At 37.4% G+C, this 18,518-nt stretch overlaps 1 protein-coding gene and 1 non-coding gene across 2 annotated transcripts in view; both read right to left on the bottom strand.

Annotated features, from left to right (window-relative positions):
• The window catches only part of LOC149070943 (uncharacterized), a 43,405-nt gene extending 25,116 nt beyond the window's left edge, over positions 1–18,289 (bottom strand). Inside the window, exons 1-2 of the mRNA XM_089248498.1 lie at positions 18,146–18,289; positions 12,265–12,922 (exon numbers count right to left, since the gene is read on the bottom strand). Coding sequence (XP_089104624.1) covers positions 12,265–12,379 — 115 coding nt within the window. The 5' untranslated portion in view covers positions 12,380–12,922; positions 18,146–18,289. The remainder of the gene's footprint in view (positions 1–12,264; positions 12,923–18,145) is intronic.
• TRNAA-GGC (transfer RNA alanine (anticodon GGC)) lies at positions 10,701–10,772 on the bottom strand. Its single transcript has one exon. It is a non-coding gene; the product is annotated as a tRNA-Ala (tRNA).
• Positions 18,290–18,518: the final 229 nt, after the last annotated feature.

Genomic DNA, 18,518 nt, shown 5'->3' with positions numbered 1-18,518 from the left:
CCCCATTTCATGAAAATGGTTTTAAGTTCATTGACCAGATTTTAAGCACACTGATAATATATACTAAAGATAAAGATATGAACTGTTGCATCCTATCTTTCTAGTATGTGGAATACATCTCCATTGATACAAGATATACGGAAGACTGGATGTTGTGAAGATATTTATTATTTGAGATGTTAATTTTTTAAGGAAGGAAAAAACTCATCTCTGCCTCTACCGGGAGTCGAACCCGGGTCCCCCGCTTGCCGGACGAGTGCTCTGACCACTAAGCTACAGAGGAGATAGAGATTTTCCTTCGCTAGAGCGTATATATGCCGAACGGAACCGTGCAATGGACGGTGAAACCGATCAGCTAATAGCTCATGGACGACGAGCCACCAGAGGGCTATATATATGACATGAATGTCGCTCTCCACTTGTTAATACAAGATATACGGAAGACTGGATGTTGTGAAGATATTTATTATTTGAGATGTTAATATACGCTCTAGCGAAGGAAAATCTCTATCTCCTCTGTAGCTTAGTGGTCAGAGCACTCGTCCGGCAAGCGGGGGACCCGGGTTCGACTCCCGGTAGAGGCAGAGATGAGTTTTTTCCTTCCTTAAAAAATTAACATCTCAAATAATAAATATCTTCACAACATCCAGTCTTCCGTATATCTTGTATTAACAAGTGGAGAGCGACATTCATGTCATATATATAGCCCTCTGGTGGCTCGTCGTCCATGAGCTATTAGCTGATCGGTTTCACCGTCCATTGCACGGTTCCGTTCGGCATATATACGCTCTAGCGAAGGAAAATCTCTATCTCCTCTGTAGCTTAGTGGTCAGAGCACTCGTCCGGCAAGCGGGGGACCCGGGTTCGACTCCCGGTAGAGGCAGAGATGAGTTTTTTCCTTCCTTAAAAAATTAACATCTCAAATAATAAATATCTTCACAACATCCAGTCTTCCGTATATCTTGTATTAACAAGTGGAGAGCGACATTCATGTCATATATATAGCCCTCTGGTGGCTCGTCGTCCATGAGCTATTAGCTGATCGGTTTCACCGTCCATTGCACGGTTCCGTTCGGCATATATACGCTCTAGCGAAGGAAAATCTCTATCTCCTCTGTAGCTTAGTGGTCAGAGCACTCGTCCGGCAAGCGGGGGACCCGGGTTCGACTCCCGGTAGAGGCAGAGATGAGTTTTTTCCTTCCTTAAAAAATTAACATCTCAAATAATAAATATCTTCACAACATCCAGTCTTCCGTATATCTTGTATTAACAAGTGGAGAGCGACATTCATGTCATATATATAGCCCTCTGGTGGCTCGTCGTCCATGAGCTATTAGCTGATCGGTTTCACCGTCCATTGCACGGTTCCGTTCGGCATATATACGCTCTAGCGAAGGAAAATCTCTATCTCCTCTGTAGCTTAGTGGTCAGAGCACTCGTCCGGCAAGCAGGGGACCCGGGTTCGACTCCCGGTAGAGGCAGAGATGAGTTTTTTCCTTCCTTAAAAAATTAACATCTCAAATAATAAATATCTTCACAACATCCAGTCTTCCGTATATCTTGTATTAACAAGTGGAGAGCGACATTCATGTCATATATATAGCCCTCTGGTGGCTCGTCGTCCATGAGCTATTAGCTGATCGGTTTCACCGTCCATTGCACGGTTCCGTTCGGCATATATACGCTCTAGCGAAGGAAAATCTCTATCTCCTCTGTAGCTTAGTGGTCAGAGCACTCGTCCGGCAAGCGGGGGACCCGGGTTCGACTCCCGGTAGAGGCAGAGATGAGTTTTTTCCTTCCTTAAAAAATTAACATCTCAAATAATAAATATCTTCACAACATCCAGTCTTCCGTATATCTTGTATTAACAAGTGGAGAGCGACATTCATGTCATATCTCCATTGATATTTTTCCTTTATCATCACACAACCTTGGTTATGTTCCAAAAACTCTGTTCATACCATTCACATGTACTGCTAATTTCATTAATTAAAGGATAATTTCGTTGAACAAGAAACAAATAACCATGCATGAAAAAAATTATGGAAGTAATAATAAACTGGTAATGTGCAAAACAAAAGTACACAATAGATTCAATGATATACGAAATATAAAATGTAAACAAACAAAAAAAATTTAAGTCAGGGTTTGACAAATCAAGAGGGGGAAAAAATTAATGCCAGTCAAACTTCTTAGGAGTCAAGGGTGATCTTAATCTCAAATAAAATGGTAATGAATAATGTTTTTTTTTTTTCAACTTTCTATATCTTTTTCCTACTTTAAGAGACACATGCTGCCTTGAAATTAAAAGACTCAAATTTACTTATCACATGATTCACTTTATAAAATCTGTAATGGCATTTCATCGCCATGGCGCTTTGGTGGGATTTGTCAAGTCCTGCTATAAGTAACTGTTTTTGTTAGTATTGTGAATGGCAGGGATAAGTAGGGAGTGCTTTATAGGGATTACAGATTTCAGTCAGATCGTCCATCTCAAGCTCTTTTTCACAAATTCATAGAAAAGCTCTATATTACACAGCCCACTCAATACACATCTAGGCAATTTCGTAAGCGGAAGGTTCAAATCTACACTGTTTTGTTAGTGAATGAGCACCAGAAATTTGCCACTGGACTTATCCTTTTGATGAGATCTCTTCTAGCCCAGCTTCGTGGCAGAGTACGGAAGACTGCGGGAGGTCCAAATCTATGCAACGTTTGTTAGTGATAAAGGTGCTTGCATCCTTTTAGATTAGGTTTCTTCTTAGATCCTGTTAGGATATCAATAGGCTATTTACTATGTTTACTGGAAATTCAGATGCGTTATTTTAGAGCAGATTCAGACATACCCATTACTGTAATTGAAGAAAATACTTTAAGGATAGGTATTAAGAATTCCATGAGTGTCCAGTATTTAGAGATTAATTATGATGGTTAATGAAGATTTTAATTCCTATTCTGAGAAATTGGGGCAGAATTTTTCATCTTTGAAAAACAGATGTGTATTCCTTAAAAGGAATTTTGACTGTTTTGGACGTTAATATTTGTACCATATTAATCACTTAAAAATATGTATGTTATGCTGTTTTATCATTCTTATGTGTGATGCAATATGCACTTACCTGACATTACTTTGAATTAAGGTATAAAAAAAAGCTGTGTGGTAATTTTTCGTTATTGTCCCTTTTTAAATTAGGTACATTTTGAAGAAAACCAGTATGAGTTGAAAAGGCAAGATGGCTGCAAGAAGTTAAAGCAAACTGCTGTGCTGACCTTGTTCCAGGTTCCTAACCCACCGAAACTTGGTTTTTATCTTGGCTCTCTTAAAGTATTGATTTTGAATATATATATATATTTTTTTTTCCAGATTAATTGCTGTTGGGTCACGCAGTTTCAAGAAAAGAACTATATTTCTATTATTTAAGCATATTTTTTTTGTAATTCCCAAAGTTTACTGGTACTCTAAAGCAGCGTAATAATTGATTACATGGTGTAGAAAAATATGTGAAATTGTGAATGATATTTGTAAAATCTTGCTTTCATTATGTACATTATGTTTGAATATTTTTTTAATAAATAAATTTATTCACTCATTGAGCTCGTCAGTTTACATTATTGAACCTGTGTGTGCTATTCAGAATTTGTAATTTACTGAAGAAAATTCTGGTAAAATAAATGCTCCTAAAATATTTAAGAATTTTTTTACTAAATTTCCAATATCTAGAGGCAGTAGTTTATCAAATCCTTAACTTCACACAATCATTTAATATCCAGAAGAAATTTTCTTAATGTAATCTAAATTGACTATATATATTTTTGTATGCCACTTTTACCCTGAAATTAAGGATCGGGGTAAGGGATATATAGGAATATTTTATTTTCACTAAAAACCTGAAAAAAAGTTAAGAATTTTTTGTGTTTAAGATTAATTACTTGATCGTCATCACACGAACTGTTATGAATTCAACCTGTTGTTTACCAATAATTTCGTGATTAATCATAATTTCGTGAAAAGTGGTTTATTTCCCATAGTAAATCCGTTCCTTGAAATTCCTCGTTTCTCCCACAAATTAAATTTTCCATACGCTTTCGCCAAGCATTTTTAGCGCGCGGGGAATTCTGTTAGGTTGCTATGCCAGATTTACCGACGCAATTTTTTTTTCCCCTCTGTTTGGCGGTCATTTCCGAAGCGACGATTTCGTGCAGCAACCCTTCGGCGAGGACCAGAATGCCTGATGGTTCCGCTCGTATATGAAGGCGTCTTAGGAAAACCTAGCTTAAGCAACTGGCAAAGACGCATGACGACATGGTTGCCGAAATTACTGTATAATCGTTATTGTATTCCATTAACAGCCGTGCGGTAAACACAAGTTTTCCGTCAGCAGCTTTGTATTTTGAAGTTTTTTAAATAGTTTCTTCCGATTAAATATGTCTTCAGAAAGAAAATATAAAACTTTAAGCTATATAAAGCTAAACAAAGTTTTTGAGAGTTCATATACCAATATATCAATCACTGATAGCATCCACGAAAGGAAACACTTATGTTTTATGAACAGCATATGTAGATGTGATTTCCCTATTCTGCATGGCATTATATTCTGCTCGTGGGAAATGCAGAACCTATTTTTTTATTTTTTTTTTTTTTTTTTTTTTGGGGGGGGGGTGGCGGAGGAATGAAACTTTTTCTTAATTGATTCAAAAAATTTTTATTTGAAAATAAAATTTTTTTTTGATCGAGTCTACGAGTGCCGGGGGGGGGGGGGGGATCTCCGGATTTCTGGATTCTAAAAATTGGCACGCCTGCAGTCCTTCCAGAGAATATTTTTGAATATTCTCCTCGATGAGAATATTCTTCAGTTACCAAAATCTTTCCAGAGAGTATTATCAAGAATATATGTAATAACAATAAATAATCTCGATAAATAACTTGAGAAGAATTATTTTTGATAAGAATATTTTCTAGTAATTTATAATAGTAGTCTTTTGAGAGAATATTCTCAAGAATATTGTTCCCACAATATTAAAGTTTGAAAGCAAGAAAAATCAAAACTAACAGGGCTGAATCGCACAACTTTTAAAGAAATGTGAGTGATACAGAATTTAAGTATATGCATTGAAGAAAACAACAGTTCTGTATCTTCATAGAATGAAGGTGATTGTATAAGAATTGCTTCCTTTATCAAATCAACTTTGGTTCAATTTCTTTTGTTTTGAACTTATTTCTGAAAATTTATCTAATTTTAAAATAATTTTTTAAGGTTTTAATCTAGGTTTCTAAAATCTTTATAACCAAACTTCCTCTCGTCATGACCTGGAGAATATTCTCGAACTAAAAGTTGTCATTCGGGAGTGATTTTACCAAAAATTTTGTTGTAAATGTTTCAGGCAATGAAAGCTGATTTATATTTCACAATATAAACAAAATTAGTAAAAAATTTAAATTATTTAAAAGAAAAATGAATATTCTCGATTATTCTCAAATTTTTACATCCAAGAGAATATTCTCGATTATTCTCAAATTTTTACATCCAAGAGAATATTCTCAGAATATTCTTTTTCTCCGAGAATATTCTTACTTCACATCTCTAATTTTGGCATTAACTCTACGGTGCAAATTTGAGATTAAATTAGAAAATATCAAAAGGAAGAAGGAAAATATAATGGCTCATATAATGTGGAAAAAGTTATACGCGTTAGGGCCATGCATACACTCATACCACATCCCGATATGTACTGATTCGTTAGAAATTCCATAGAGGAATGTGTTTGAGGTGCATGTACAGTTAAGTAGTAGTAGGACTGGTCCCTAGAAATTTTGCAACCTGAGGCAAATAATTTTTTGCCACCTTTTGGATTACAGATGCAATGGTTCCCGAAGTGTGTCATGACCTCCCCGAGGTGGGACGGGTCATGCTGATGATTTAGGATGGTAGTTAAACCTTTGTCACCAGTAGCCCCCTTGTCATGACAATGTTTAACAGGAGCTTTCCAGTGTAGTCTACAAAAAGAGCCACTTTAAAGCATTAAAAAGATAATCATCAATGTCAACAGCTCCTCGTGACATCCCTAAGAGCCATAGTGCACACTTTTAGAAACACTGGTCTAATCCTAAGGAAAAGAAACAGACCTACACCTACCTCAAAAAATTTGAGATGTTCTTTGACACAAACTTGGCACCAATAAAGTGTCAATGTGTTTGGTGATATTTTGAGCTGTCAAATCACAATAAATCGAACAAGCAAAATATAATGTCATTTTTGAAGCGTCGTGAAGTCCCCCGCCGCAGAAAAAAAATGGTATAAACCTAGTGATTTTCTATGGCACCTTGTTTGCAAGAAAAGGAGTCTGTCCAATAATTCTGATAGCAGAATCAAGGAGAACGCAGTTATCAAATTTTCTCACCCGCTGCTTTCTTGCCCTAGTCAACGTTCATCCACGGCACCCCAGAATAGTTCTACAAAGAACCACTTCAAAGCAATGAACAGAGACACATGAATTTTTTTTATAAATTTAAGGTGTGTGTGGTAATTTAAGTGCTTTCCTCAATGTTAATTACTTGTATTTTTAACAACAGATGGCAACAATTTAACAATAATTGGCAACTTTGCTTACCTTTGTTAACATTTCTGGTGACAGTTGGCGATTTTCCCTTATTTTTATCAAGGAAATATGGTCAGCCCATATATATGCAACTGACATTCAATAGTTTAAAATATTTTGAAGCGATGCAATTTTTTGGTGCCATATTTTAGGCAACATCTTTTTAAACATAGATACGCCAACAAACATTTGCCGCTGTGGTGGTCGAGTGGTTATAGTGCCGGACTCGTGATGCGAGGATACGGGTTCGAACCCCACAGTGGTGGTCGGCTGAAGTTGGTTTTCTGTGGTTCCCAACTTCAAGGCGCAAATGCGAGCCGATCTCCCCGTTAAAAAGTCTCGCCACAGAGAGCAACAGTCCTACAACGGTAAATCATTCAACCATAACACTTCACTCATAGTTTGTAAAACTGGGGGCAGATGACAGCACTACACATAACAAGCATTACACAGAAACAAACTTTACGTCAGGTTGCACTACACGTACACGCACATTCCCGCATGTACCGATTCGTTGGGGGGGGGTGCATGTGTGGTGTAGCAGTAGTAGGTAGGGGCTCGGGGATCCATGATGTTCTTAAGTCAGCCACCTCGTTGGGCAATTTGCCTGTTGTGGCGTTGTATTTGTATACCTCAGGTATGTGTGACCATATGTCCTGCTTTGAACATAGTCACATAATCATTGTACCCTTGTTGCTCTACACATTTTCGCCCTAGTGGAATATGATTCAGAGGGGATTGAGTTGAAGGACAAAAATTTATAGAAGAAATTCACACAAAATAATTTTTTTCAAGCTCGTATAAGCACTTGAAAACCATTATCATTATTTTTTTCAAGGACTAATGTTTTTCAAGGACTTTTAAAGACTTGAAAATGAACTTTTTTCCAAGGATTTTCAAGGACTGTACGAACCCTGAGAAAGCATAGAAATATACAAGCAGTCCCCAGAATATCACATTACCCAGAAGCCCATGATGCAGTTAAGATGGCCCTGAGACCAGGGCATTCTTAACAGTATCATAGGTTCTAGAGGCAGGTAGGGGTCCATACCTCCCAATGATGATTAAAAAGTTTTTAAAAAAGAATTAAAATATCAAAAGAAAATACCTTTATACAAAATCTATCTGTTAATTTAAAATTTTTCTTTGACGGTTAGTAACTCAATTCTCCTTGTGCCCCTTGAAAGGTCGATCCTGTGTATGCTCTTGATAGGCCCAGGCCCATAACTATTCAGGGGCACCCGAGGCCCTGAGCCAAATGGGAGCCCCCAAACCCTCTTTTTTTCTAAACCTTTCAAGGGTGGGGCTCAAGAAATCATGCTACAGCTTTGAAAGCCCCTGAGCAAAACAACTTTTCCGAGACCCCATCTAGCTAAAAATACCTGCCTTACAATTTGCATACTAACTCACGAAAATTGTAACCAGATATAATTGTCACGCCCCTCTCTGCACATGAAGTCCCCTAGGCATGCTTTAATGGTCCCATGCATCGAAAAGGCACAGTTGAGCCAAGTTCCACAGAATATGAACATGAACTTAAAATGTGCAGATCTACGTGTATACAGATCATAAGTGGATCAACTGTGTAGTTTGATCCAACTTAGAAGCAAAAAAAATGCTACCATGTCAGCTGGTCTACATTGGAAACAACCTCGAAAACATATCATAAAGAAAATGTACCCGATCATCGTGATTGACAAAAAAAATGTGCTTCTGAATAATATTGTGGCTATGCTAAGGTTCAGTGGTTCTTCCACTCGAAGCCAGTTTGGGAAATTCTAAAAAGCAGTCAATAAGAGAAAATATCTTTCAATATTTTTATAAAAGGTTAGAACAAAAGGTAAAAATCAAAGGTTTGTCTTTTTCGAAAATATGAAAGGAAAAAAATTCCAAAAAGTACATTTTGGAAATAAAATATAAAAATTTTTAGAATTCTTAATTAAGGAAAAATATTGAATCAAGCAAAATTTTAATGAAAAGCTACAGAAATGTAATTTCGAAGCCAGAATTATGTCAAGTACTAAAGCAAAAACTTGCAGAGCAATAGAGAGGCTTGATGCCTCATCTCTACTAAAAGTAAAAGCAGATGTGTGTTACGTAGCATTGGTTTTAAAAATGTCAAAGACTTTGCAAAAGTAGTAAAAATGGGAAGAACTTTTCAAATAAATGAAGTATGTGTGTACACTGTAATATTCACATTATATTCTACCAACTACTGAAATATAGAATTTCATTTGATTTTTTATTCATTTTTTAATTGATAAATTCGATGCGGATAGATAAGAAATACGGCACGTATGGTCACCCTGGAGAGAATTGTCAATATCTGATATTGTCAATGCTCGCCAAAAAAAAAGCTAAACATGAAGAAAGCCTTAAAGTAAATATTAACCTTCAAATGTATAAAAACGTTGAGCTGTAGTCAATGACATAAAATGGTGGGAAAAGGGGGCACCAAAATTATTTAAGTGCTTAGGACCTTCCAGCATCTTAATCCGGCCTTGGGGGGAAGCCCAAACATTTCAGTTTTGAAGTATACATGTGCACCCGATTTCCTTGCATCTGATTTTTTTTAACACCTGGGAGTATGTCAACCAAATACGACTGGTATTTTCGACTCAATTTCTTCTACCCTGAAGCTCCATAACTTCTACTCATGGTTAAGACAGGACTCTAACCCTGGGACCGAAGAACGATTTTTCATTTTTTCACAATGTAAATTCATTATGGAGGGAACTGCAAAAGAGGAAAAAGATCCCAGGCTAGGGGCTCCGCTCCTGCATGTGAGTGTCATGTGTCTACTATTCCCAATGTAGATTGATTTTTAGATAGCTATCATGTCTATAACATTTCACAAACATTCATAGCAAAGATATTCTTCTACAAACTTGACAATTGTGTCCTCTGATCACTTGGCCATACTACATTTCTGAGGAATTCAAGCCACCGACTAGCAGAATTCTTCGAACATTCTGGAACAACGACAACCCAGCAGAACAACAACGAACCTGAGCGCGCCAACGATGGCAATTTATCACCGGAAAAAAATCACCAATTTGGCGTGTCCCCTATACCAAAGCTGTTCCAAGCTAACAGAAGATAATGGAGTGTAAACAGACACTCGAGAACAAAAAGAACAGTTCACATTCAAGATGGATGACCTCTTCAAGAGTGACAGGCTATACCCACTCATACATGCGCATAGGCCTAATTAACCAAAAAACAGAATTCAATTTAACTGCTGGTCCAGGGGTTCTCAACCTTTTTCCGCATGAAGTTTTGAAGTTTTTTCCATCCTCTTCCCTAATTGATGCTTATTTATTTGTGGCTACCTAGAGCAATCTAAACAAAGAATCCCTTCAAAAAAACCTTTGTCAAGGCTGCCACTGATTAAGGTTGGGGGCACACAGGTTGAGAACCCCTGTACTAGCCCAATTAAACAGTGTGTAAATTACTTTTAACATCTGCATATATTTTAGAGTACTTAACTTAAAATTCAGTTAAGTACTAAATCAACTGGTGCATGTAAACAGGCCTATAGTCCACCTCTCTCTCATCATTTAGAATAAATTAATTTGTAAACATTATTCTATTGTATGTTTATTTGGGGCGTTATTGTATTATCTAATTGACTATAAAATTGGTTTACTATCCGTGTGCATATGTTCGCTATAAGAATCTATCATTTTACTCAATCGTCGGCAAACTTCGTCAGAGCTGGGCAAAAAATGTTGAGAAACAATGGTTTCTCTGATTGAACAATGATTTTTAGAATGATTTATGTTGGCCACCAGGCCTGTCATTTGAGGGGGGGGGGGCACGGCTTTTTGAAAATACACTAAAAATGGTATATACAGTAAAACCTCTATAAGTCGTCACCTCAAATTATCAAAAATTATGATGGCTTAAGTGGAATGATGACTTAAGCGAAGTGCCGTCAATTTTAATGTGCAATGTTGTGAAAATCGTATAAATTTAAAGTAATATGAATTTTATTAAAGTATGAATCAAAATAACAATACAAGATATACAGAAGACTAGATGTTGTGAAGATATTTATTATTTGAGATGTTAATTTTTTAAGGAAGGAAAAAACTCATCTCTGCCTCTACCGGGAATCGAACCCGGGTCCCTCGATTGCCGGACGAGTGCTCTGACCACTAAGCTACAGAGGAGATAGAGATTTTCCTTCTCTAGAGCGTATATGTGCTAATTTATATGCGTTAATTTAAAAAATTTACATCTCAAATAATAAATATCTTCACAACATCCAGTCTTCTGTATATCTTGTATTAACAAGTGGAGAGCGACATTCATGTCATACAAAATAACAATATTAATATAATTTATAGATCGCGGAAAAAAAAAAGCAATTTTTTACCTTTTTTACCTCTTATTACTTAAATTATTCTGGTAAAATGTACAGTAAACTTTGATTTATACTAGTAATTTTTAATTTAGACTAACAGAGCAACTGTTAGTCTAAAGCTATAAGTAACTTTTCTTCATAATAGAACTATTACACATTAATTTCACATAGACATCAAATTTGATTTTAGTATTTTAATTCTTTATCAGTAGTTCATGATACAACTACAAAGTAATCTCGAACACTTTTGACTTGGTGGAGGAACCCTGGGCAGGGAAAAGTAGACAAGACCTCAACTTGGGAAAGAATGCCTAATTTTTTTCAACAAAGATATTTTGTTCAAATTTCAAGCCCCAAATTAGTAGAGCCCATGCTTTCTATGATTATTTATTATCCTGCCCGACTTGATCAATTTGATTCTTCGATTTACATAATTTTCGATTTCCTTGCACTAAGTGTAATCTTTGACATATCAATAAATTTTTGTTTTTCCGGAGACGCCCTGGGGGGGGGGGGGGGCTGAAATGCTTACGTTGCTTCTTACGACAGAGCCTGGGTGTCTCGCGGTTTCTCCAGTTTCTCCATTAGCACCCATACAGAAATGAGATCTCGCTTGAACAGTCCTCAACGTTCCAAAAACCTTAGTTGGCGAATGAACTTCCCCAGCGTAACTTTCGTTACTTAAACTTTTGTTTGGGTATATAGGATTTTATGGTGACTTTTAAGCATATGGCAATGCTGTTAACAAGCTTTTTTTTTTTTAATGGGAGCCATAAAAATAGTCTGTTCCACTTTCTCAAATTTTTTCATAGTGACGAGTTAACCGAAATTAGCGACGAGTAAACGAGGGTTTAATAACATTGTTGTCTATGGAAGCTGGAAGAGCCTGAAAAAAAAAATGACGACGTAACCGGACCGGAGTGACGACTTAACAAGTTTTTTTTTACTGTATATACATACATAGTACATGTTTTTAACACCCCCCCCCCCGGAAGAAGTTGAAATGACAGCCCTGTGTGTCGGTTACAGAACAACATTACAACAGAGCGTTTTAGACATGTAGGCCTATAAGCCTGTACAATAGATTGTTACTTCTTTAATGCTCTCAGTATATGGGGAAAAACAAGGCAGCATTGGGTATTTTAATTAATTTTATTTATAAGATTACTGTATTGTGTGTGTATTAATTATACATACTATTACTGTGTTCTGTTAGTGATTGAATGCCATTTTACTAGTCATTTTTATGTGAATTACATTGTGGAATCAGTCATTCACATCCGTTCCACTATACTTACCTAAAGATAATTTAGAGACCAAGATGCCAGTCTTTCCTAGGGAATTGTAAGGCATCCTTCCGACAGCTTCTGCATCATGAAATTCTTCGAGATACGTTGGCGGCAAGGTCTTCATCCTTCAAGCACACCAAACAACGGCGTAGGACACTTTCAAGAAGAATTGGTAAGTTAAAATTAAGTTACCAACTAAAGCACTTGCCGCGTGTAAACGGGCCTTAACGTGAAGTGATGTCTCTCGTCGTATCGAAGCAGCCTTCCTGAAAATCACGTGCTAACACTTTAAATGGAAGTTGTTGACGTCATGAGTGTGATTTAGCACTCCTTAATACTCCGTATATGAAGGCGTCTTAGTGTGATTCCTCCGGTCTCTTGACGTTCCTTACAACGGGATTCGACTGTATTATGGTGTTTGTTGTTCGTTCCTTTAACAGGAAACGCCCTTCTTTTTGAATTTCGATTAAATAATACTATGTTCAAAAGTGGGTTTTTTTTTTGGTTTTTACCTTTTTTATAAGAGAAGTGGGGGGGGGGGGGAATTACAGATCGTGCCACTGTGTAGATGCAAAATTTGTTTTGGCCTCCGAAAGTTCCATATTTCTTACAGTTACAGTTACAGTTGAATTAAGCAGGGCTATCGGCTGCAGAGACCATTCCCTGGCTGGGAGAGAGAAATGTGAGGTAGGTAATAAAATAAAGAAAATTGAAAATTCAAAACAACAACAGTAGTAGATTACTACAAAAACAAAAAGAATGGAAATGGGATGATATGAAAAAGAAAATCTTCAGATCTAGGGGACGATGCTAGATCACTTTTGTGAGTTATGAGATGTAGTCCCAGGATGAGTGTGTGTTTAGGTTGGAAAGGACCTCAAAACCAGAAAGAAATGTTAAATAAATCTTTTACTTAACGAAATGAATTTTTCGAAATGACCAATCGATATACGGAGGTTGGACGCCATGAAGGTAGGCCAAGATTTAATGGGAGGAGAGGACGCAAAAAAGGATGGAATGCGATGACGCATGAAGCGGGAGCAGTTGAAAAGAAAATGGGTCGCAGTTTCCGGAAGTTGGCAGTGTGAACAGAGAGGGCTGTTAACTTTTTTGATGAAAAACAAGTAAGCATTAAGAGGCGCTCTATCACAGATTAACTTGTAAAAGAGGCGTTCAAATTTTGAATTAGAGATGAGATGAGAAATCTGATTACAACAGTTGAAGAAAATTTGAAAGTCAGGAATAGTGGAATTAAGCGAATCAGATGTATATTGACGAAATGAGAGTCGTAACATAGATCGTAGGTCCTCTGGATAAAGAGCCGGCGTGACGTAAGGACTGGGAGAGGAGGAAAGCGAACGAACATAACTGTCAATAGACTCGTTCAAATCTATCCCAGAATGTGCAGGGACCCAAATTAAAGAGATATGGCAGGTATAAGAACAAACCATTAGAAGTTGGGAATAAAGGAGGTGGATGACTGTGGGAGAGTGACTGGAGAATTCATTAGTCGCATGAAGAACTGATTTAGCATCCGAAAAAAGGACCACGGGTTGGCCCCTGGTGGGGATAAATGATCTCAAGCCCATAGTGATAGCTAGAGCTTCTCCTGTAAATATAGAGGAGTGAGAGTGAATCCACCATGCTCTCATACTATTCGTAGAGGGACAAAAAGCACCGCAGACAACATTAGAATTTTTAGACGCATCAGTAGCGATGATGATCGTTGAACGGTCTAAAGATTTCAAGAAATTTTGAAAGAGGATGTTGATTATATTCTTATGTCTATGTTGTTGAAAATCCAGGTCATCAGTGACAACCGAAATTTTGTTCGAAATCCAAGGATAGAAAGAGTAGATTGGTCTGAGAGTTTGGGAGAACGAGAAATTAAGGAAACTGAAAAATTGGGAAAGTCTGATTTTCAGTTTGGGAGCAATATGTGAAAAAATTGAATTGAAGTTATCAGCACAGCCTTGAGTAGGAGAAGCAGCAGCCTGAATACATGCAATTCCATTTCTAAGAAGAAGAATTTCCTCCAGAGTGGGGAGTGCTAAAATGGTACGCATCTTGAGTATTCTAGTAGAAAGTGGTAGGCCCAAGGTAGCTCTCATTGCAGAATGATACATAGTATCCAATTTCGAACGGTTAGTTTTAGCTGCATTTAACCATACTATGGAACCATATCCTAAAAGAGCTGAAATGATGTTAATGAAAATAGGTTTCACAATAGAACAAGGAATATTTCTGGAAAAATGATGAAGAGAACGACAAATATTGAGAGTGAAAGTGCAACGAGATCTGAGATGATTAATTTGTTTTTTCCAGATTAAAGAACGGTCTAAATAAATACCTAGGACTTTAAGGTAGGGATCAAACGGGATACTATTTCCATTGATTTGGAAATTCGGAACATATGAAGTGGGATTCCGAGATAAAATCGTAAAACGAGATTTCGAAAGCGAGATGGACAGACCACTGTCCTCCGCCCACCTAAGGATACAATTAATTGCAGACATCATACGAGCTTCCATATAGGCTTCACTGTTAGATTTATACATGATGAAAATATCATCTGCATACACAAAAAGTTTAATGTCGGGCGGTAAGTAGGTGACAATATCAAGAGTGAAGAGAGAAAATAAGATAGGAGACAATGTTGAGCCCTGTAATAATCCTGAACAAGGTGAAAACTTATTGGATGGGCAACCACGCCAGTGAATGAAATGATCCCGTCCACCCAAATAATTAGATAACCAAAGTAAAAAGCGACCATTCAAACCCATTCTCGCCAGTTTATGTAACAAAAAAGAGTGTTGGGTTGAATCATATGCTTTATTGATATCAAAAGCAAGAAGATAACAGGTCTTAGATTGACGGAAGGCATCTGAGGTATAAGAAACAATATCTCTGAGACAGGCCTCGGCAGAGGTTTTTGGACGGAAGCCGTAGAAACAGTGCGGAAAAATTTTGAACCGTAGGCAAATCCAATTAAGACGAAACAGAATAATGCGTTCGAAAATTTTGTTTATGGAATTGATCAATGTGATAGGGCGAAAAGAACTCGGATGCGATGGGGATTTGCCAGGTTTTTGAATAAAAATAATTTTACCCTCTTTGAAAGAGTATGGAATTATGGCAGAAGTCCAAATCCTATTGAAGGCGGGCAAAAATTCCAAGCCTTTAGCAGGGAGATATTTAAAAGCGTGAAGAGGAATGTGATCAGGACCAGGTGCAGTAGATTTTCCGGATCTTATGGCTCTGCGAAGTTCCTGAAAAGAGAAATCCGCATCTAGACATTGTTGAAAACAATGGTGGGGACCAGTGAATTGATTCGGAGGAGGGAGGGAAATGTTTGGAAAATGAAAATTTTTTAGAATTGAAATCTGGTCCTCTGGACCCGTGAAGTCTCTGTGAGCAATGGAAAAAACTAGTCGGGAAGTATCAAAAGATTTCGAAGCCACATACCGGTTTCGCCTCAAAATAGAATAAACAGCTGAAGGGGGAGAATGGGGCTTAACTTCAAAAGCCAGAAGTTTAAGACGAAGAGTACGCAGATGACGACGAAATTTAGCAGCACTCTGTTTGTACAAGATCCAGTTTGAATTAGATGGCGAAGAACGGAACTTTCGAAAGTTACGTTTTTTTTCAATGAGAAGAGATCGACCATCCCTATCCATTTTGATACGAGGGAATTTTTTACGAGGTTTAAGCGAAGTGTGCTTTGAAATAGAAGAGCGTAAAAAAGTATACAAGTCGTCAAAATTATCGGACGATGGGATATTTTCCAAGTCCGAGATAATTGAAGGCCAATGGGAATGACGAACCATTGATGAAGTATTACAGTTTATCGGAATAGAAAGCTTGATTGGAAGGTGGTCACTGTTCAGAAGACTGTCAGTCGGAGACCAGGTTAGAGTCCGATGAACATTTGGGGAGCTGAAACAAAAATCTAAAAATGAGTTGGTATTGGCACTATAGTAAGTAGGGCAGGTAGGAATGGTGAAGCAAATATTATTTTGAAGATACCAGTTGTGAAGGGCAATGCCAGCTGAAGAATTTACATTGCCACAAAAGTTCACATTTTTAGAATTAAAGTCACCCAACATAATATAATCGCAAGTCATCAAAGATATCACGTGGTTCAAAGGATCAATGTCAAAAGGGTCATCAGGACGGTAAATATTTGCAAGGCATAATGGATGATTATTTATAAAAATTTTAACACAGAGAATTTCAAAAGATACATCATTAGTGTCCCAAATGAGTTGAGATGAAAAATCAGACCTGATAGCTGTAATTAAACCACCACCGGAAGAATATGTTCTATCAGAACGGTATATATGGAAACCCGGAATAAAAAAGGATTGGTAATTAGAATTGAGCCAACTTTCCTGGATGCAAATGATGTCAAATTGATGAATAATATTACGAAATAAATTAAATTTGGAACGAATGCCACGACAGTTCCACTGCAAAATATTTAATCTTTGACTTAAAGACATGAAAAATAAAAATAAAGGCAGGACCAGCTTGGAATTCTGACAACAAAAGGCAATAAAAAAAAGTGGCATGCATATGAATAAGAAAACTAATTAGGTATTACCTTTGGGAGGATAAAAACCCCCTAGAGCTCCGCCTGTCAGAAGACTCGAGGAATAGGAAGAGGATGGATCATTTTTATTTTTTTTTCTCGGCAACGTCCTGTCGTCCACCGTGGGACGGAGAGAGTCAATAACAGTCTTGATTACATCAGGCATAAGAGCAGACAAACAGTTCGAGACTGTTTCTTGTAGTTGAATTGACATTTCATTCAACAAAGCTTCTTTGATCTTTGTGATCTCACTCTGGATTAAACTGTGAATTTCTAATTTCAAAGATGCCAAGTCAACAGGAATCGTGGACATACTAGCTTTACTAGCATATGATTGAGGATGGTTAGGACGACACGCAACCCTGGCCTCTTGAAGAGTGACATGATTATTTGCCTTAAATTCGAGCACTTTACATTCAAAGATATACGACACACATGATTTGTCCATTGGATCATGATCACCAGCACAGTTGACACATGATCTAGGATTTGAACAATCTGAGGAGCTATGAGCACCCCCACAGGATCGACAGACTGGACCAGAGGCCCGACAATGGACTTGTCGATGATTCAATTTGAAGCACCTGGAGCATTGAAATGGCCGGTCAATGAAAAGGTTCGGTCTATGTATGGTGAACCATATTTTGAGAACTGAAGGTAAATTCACTCCCAAAATAGTAGCAAGCACTGACGTGGACGCTTCACCATTTCTTGCAAATCTTCTTAGACTCAAAAGGGTGATGTTATTTTCGCGAATTTCCTCGGCCAAGTCCGCAAGAGTTTCAGAGGTAGGAATATTCCGCAGGAGGAATTTCGAGGTAATGTTATCAGTAAGCAAAATAGCTTTGACTGGAATATCTAGGATCCTAGGTATCGATAAGGCTTCGGTCGCCGCTTTTTGTGAAGAGGTCGCAATTATGAGTTCATTACCACGAGTGAAACGGACGTCTAAGATCTGGGAGGTGTCTGAAAAATAATTTAATAAGCTTTTTTTCAAGTCCCTCGGTCGAGATCTCGGAATAGCTTGAGCACCCGACAGCTTGACAGTGAAGCATTTAATTTCATTACACGCACAGGCTAATAAGTCTACATCACTAATATTTGAAGACCACGTGTTGACAGGCAGAGCCCTATTAGGGTTCGCAAAACCATTAGAGGGAGCATCATTATTAATTTCCATGTCGATATTGTTATCACTCAAGTTAGCTATAAGAGAGTTGGAACTACATACCAAATCCGCCGTCTCGACGATAAAACGAGGATTAAATAAATAACCAAAAAAAACAACGAAAAAATTACCGTGACGAACAATATGAAGAAAGGGAAGGAGGGGAAAGAAAATTACAGAAAGGAAAGATTATCCTTTTTCTAACACAAACGCAAAAAACAAACTAGCGCTACAAAAGTCGACGCGGAAACCGGATTACGAAGAAGCAGCCGATCACCCCGTCCGACTCAACCTGCTCCATATTTCTTCAGTGGTAGTCAACAATACAATACAATAATAATTATACAGGGCTCTCGGCTACTATGACCATCCCCTGATCATTAAAAAAAAAAATTGAGAAAGGAGATACCAGGATCATAGCAAAAGCAACATCTAGGATATTAGAAAAAAGAAAGAAAAGCCTATCAATTATATATTAACAGTCAATAACAATTAATTAAAAAA

Source organism: Pholcus phalangioides, unplaced genomic scaffold (genome assembly GCF_987345545.1).
Source record: "Pholcus phalangioides strain wild (caught in Gottingen) unplaced genomic scaffold, Ppha-v1.0 ptg000020l_1, whole genome shotgun sequence".
Classification (NCBI taxonomy): domain Eukaryota; kingdom Metazoa; phylum Arthropoda; class Arachnida; order Araneae; family Pholcidae; genus Pholcus; species Pholcus phalangioides.
Note: the sequence above shows the minus strand (reverse complement) of the source record. Positions and strands in the feature narration are given on the sequence as shown.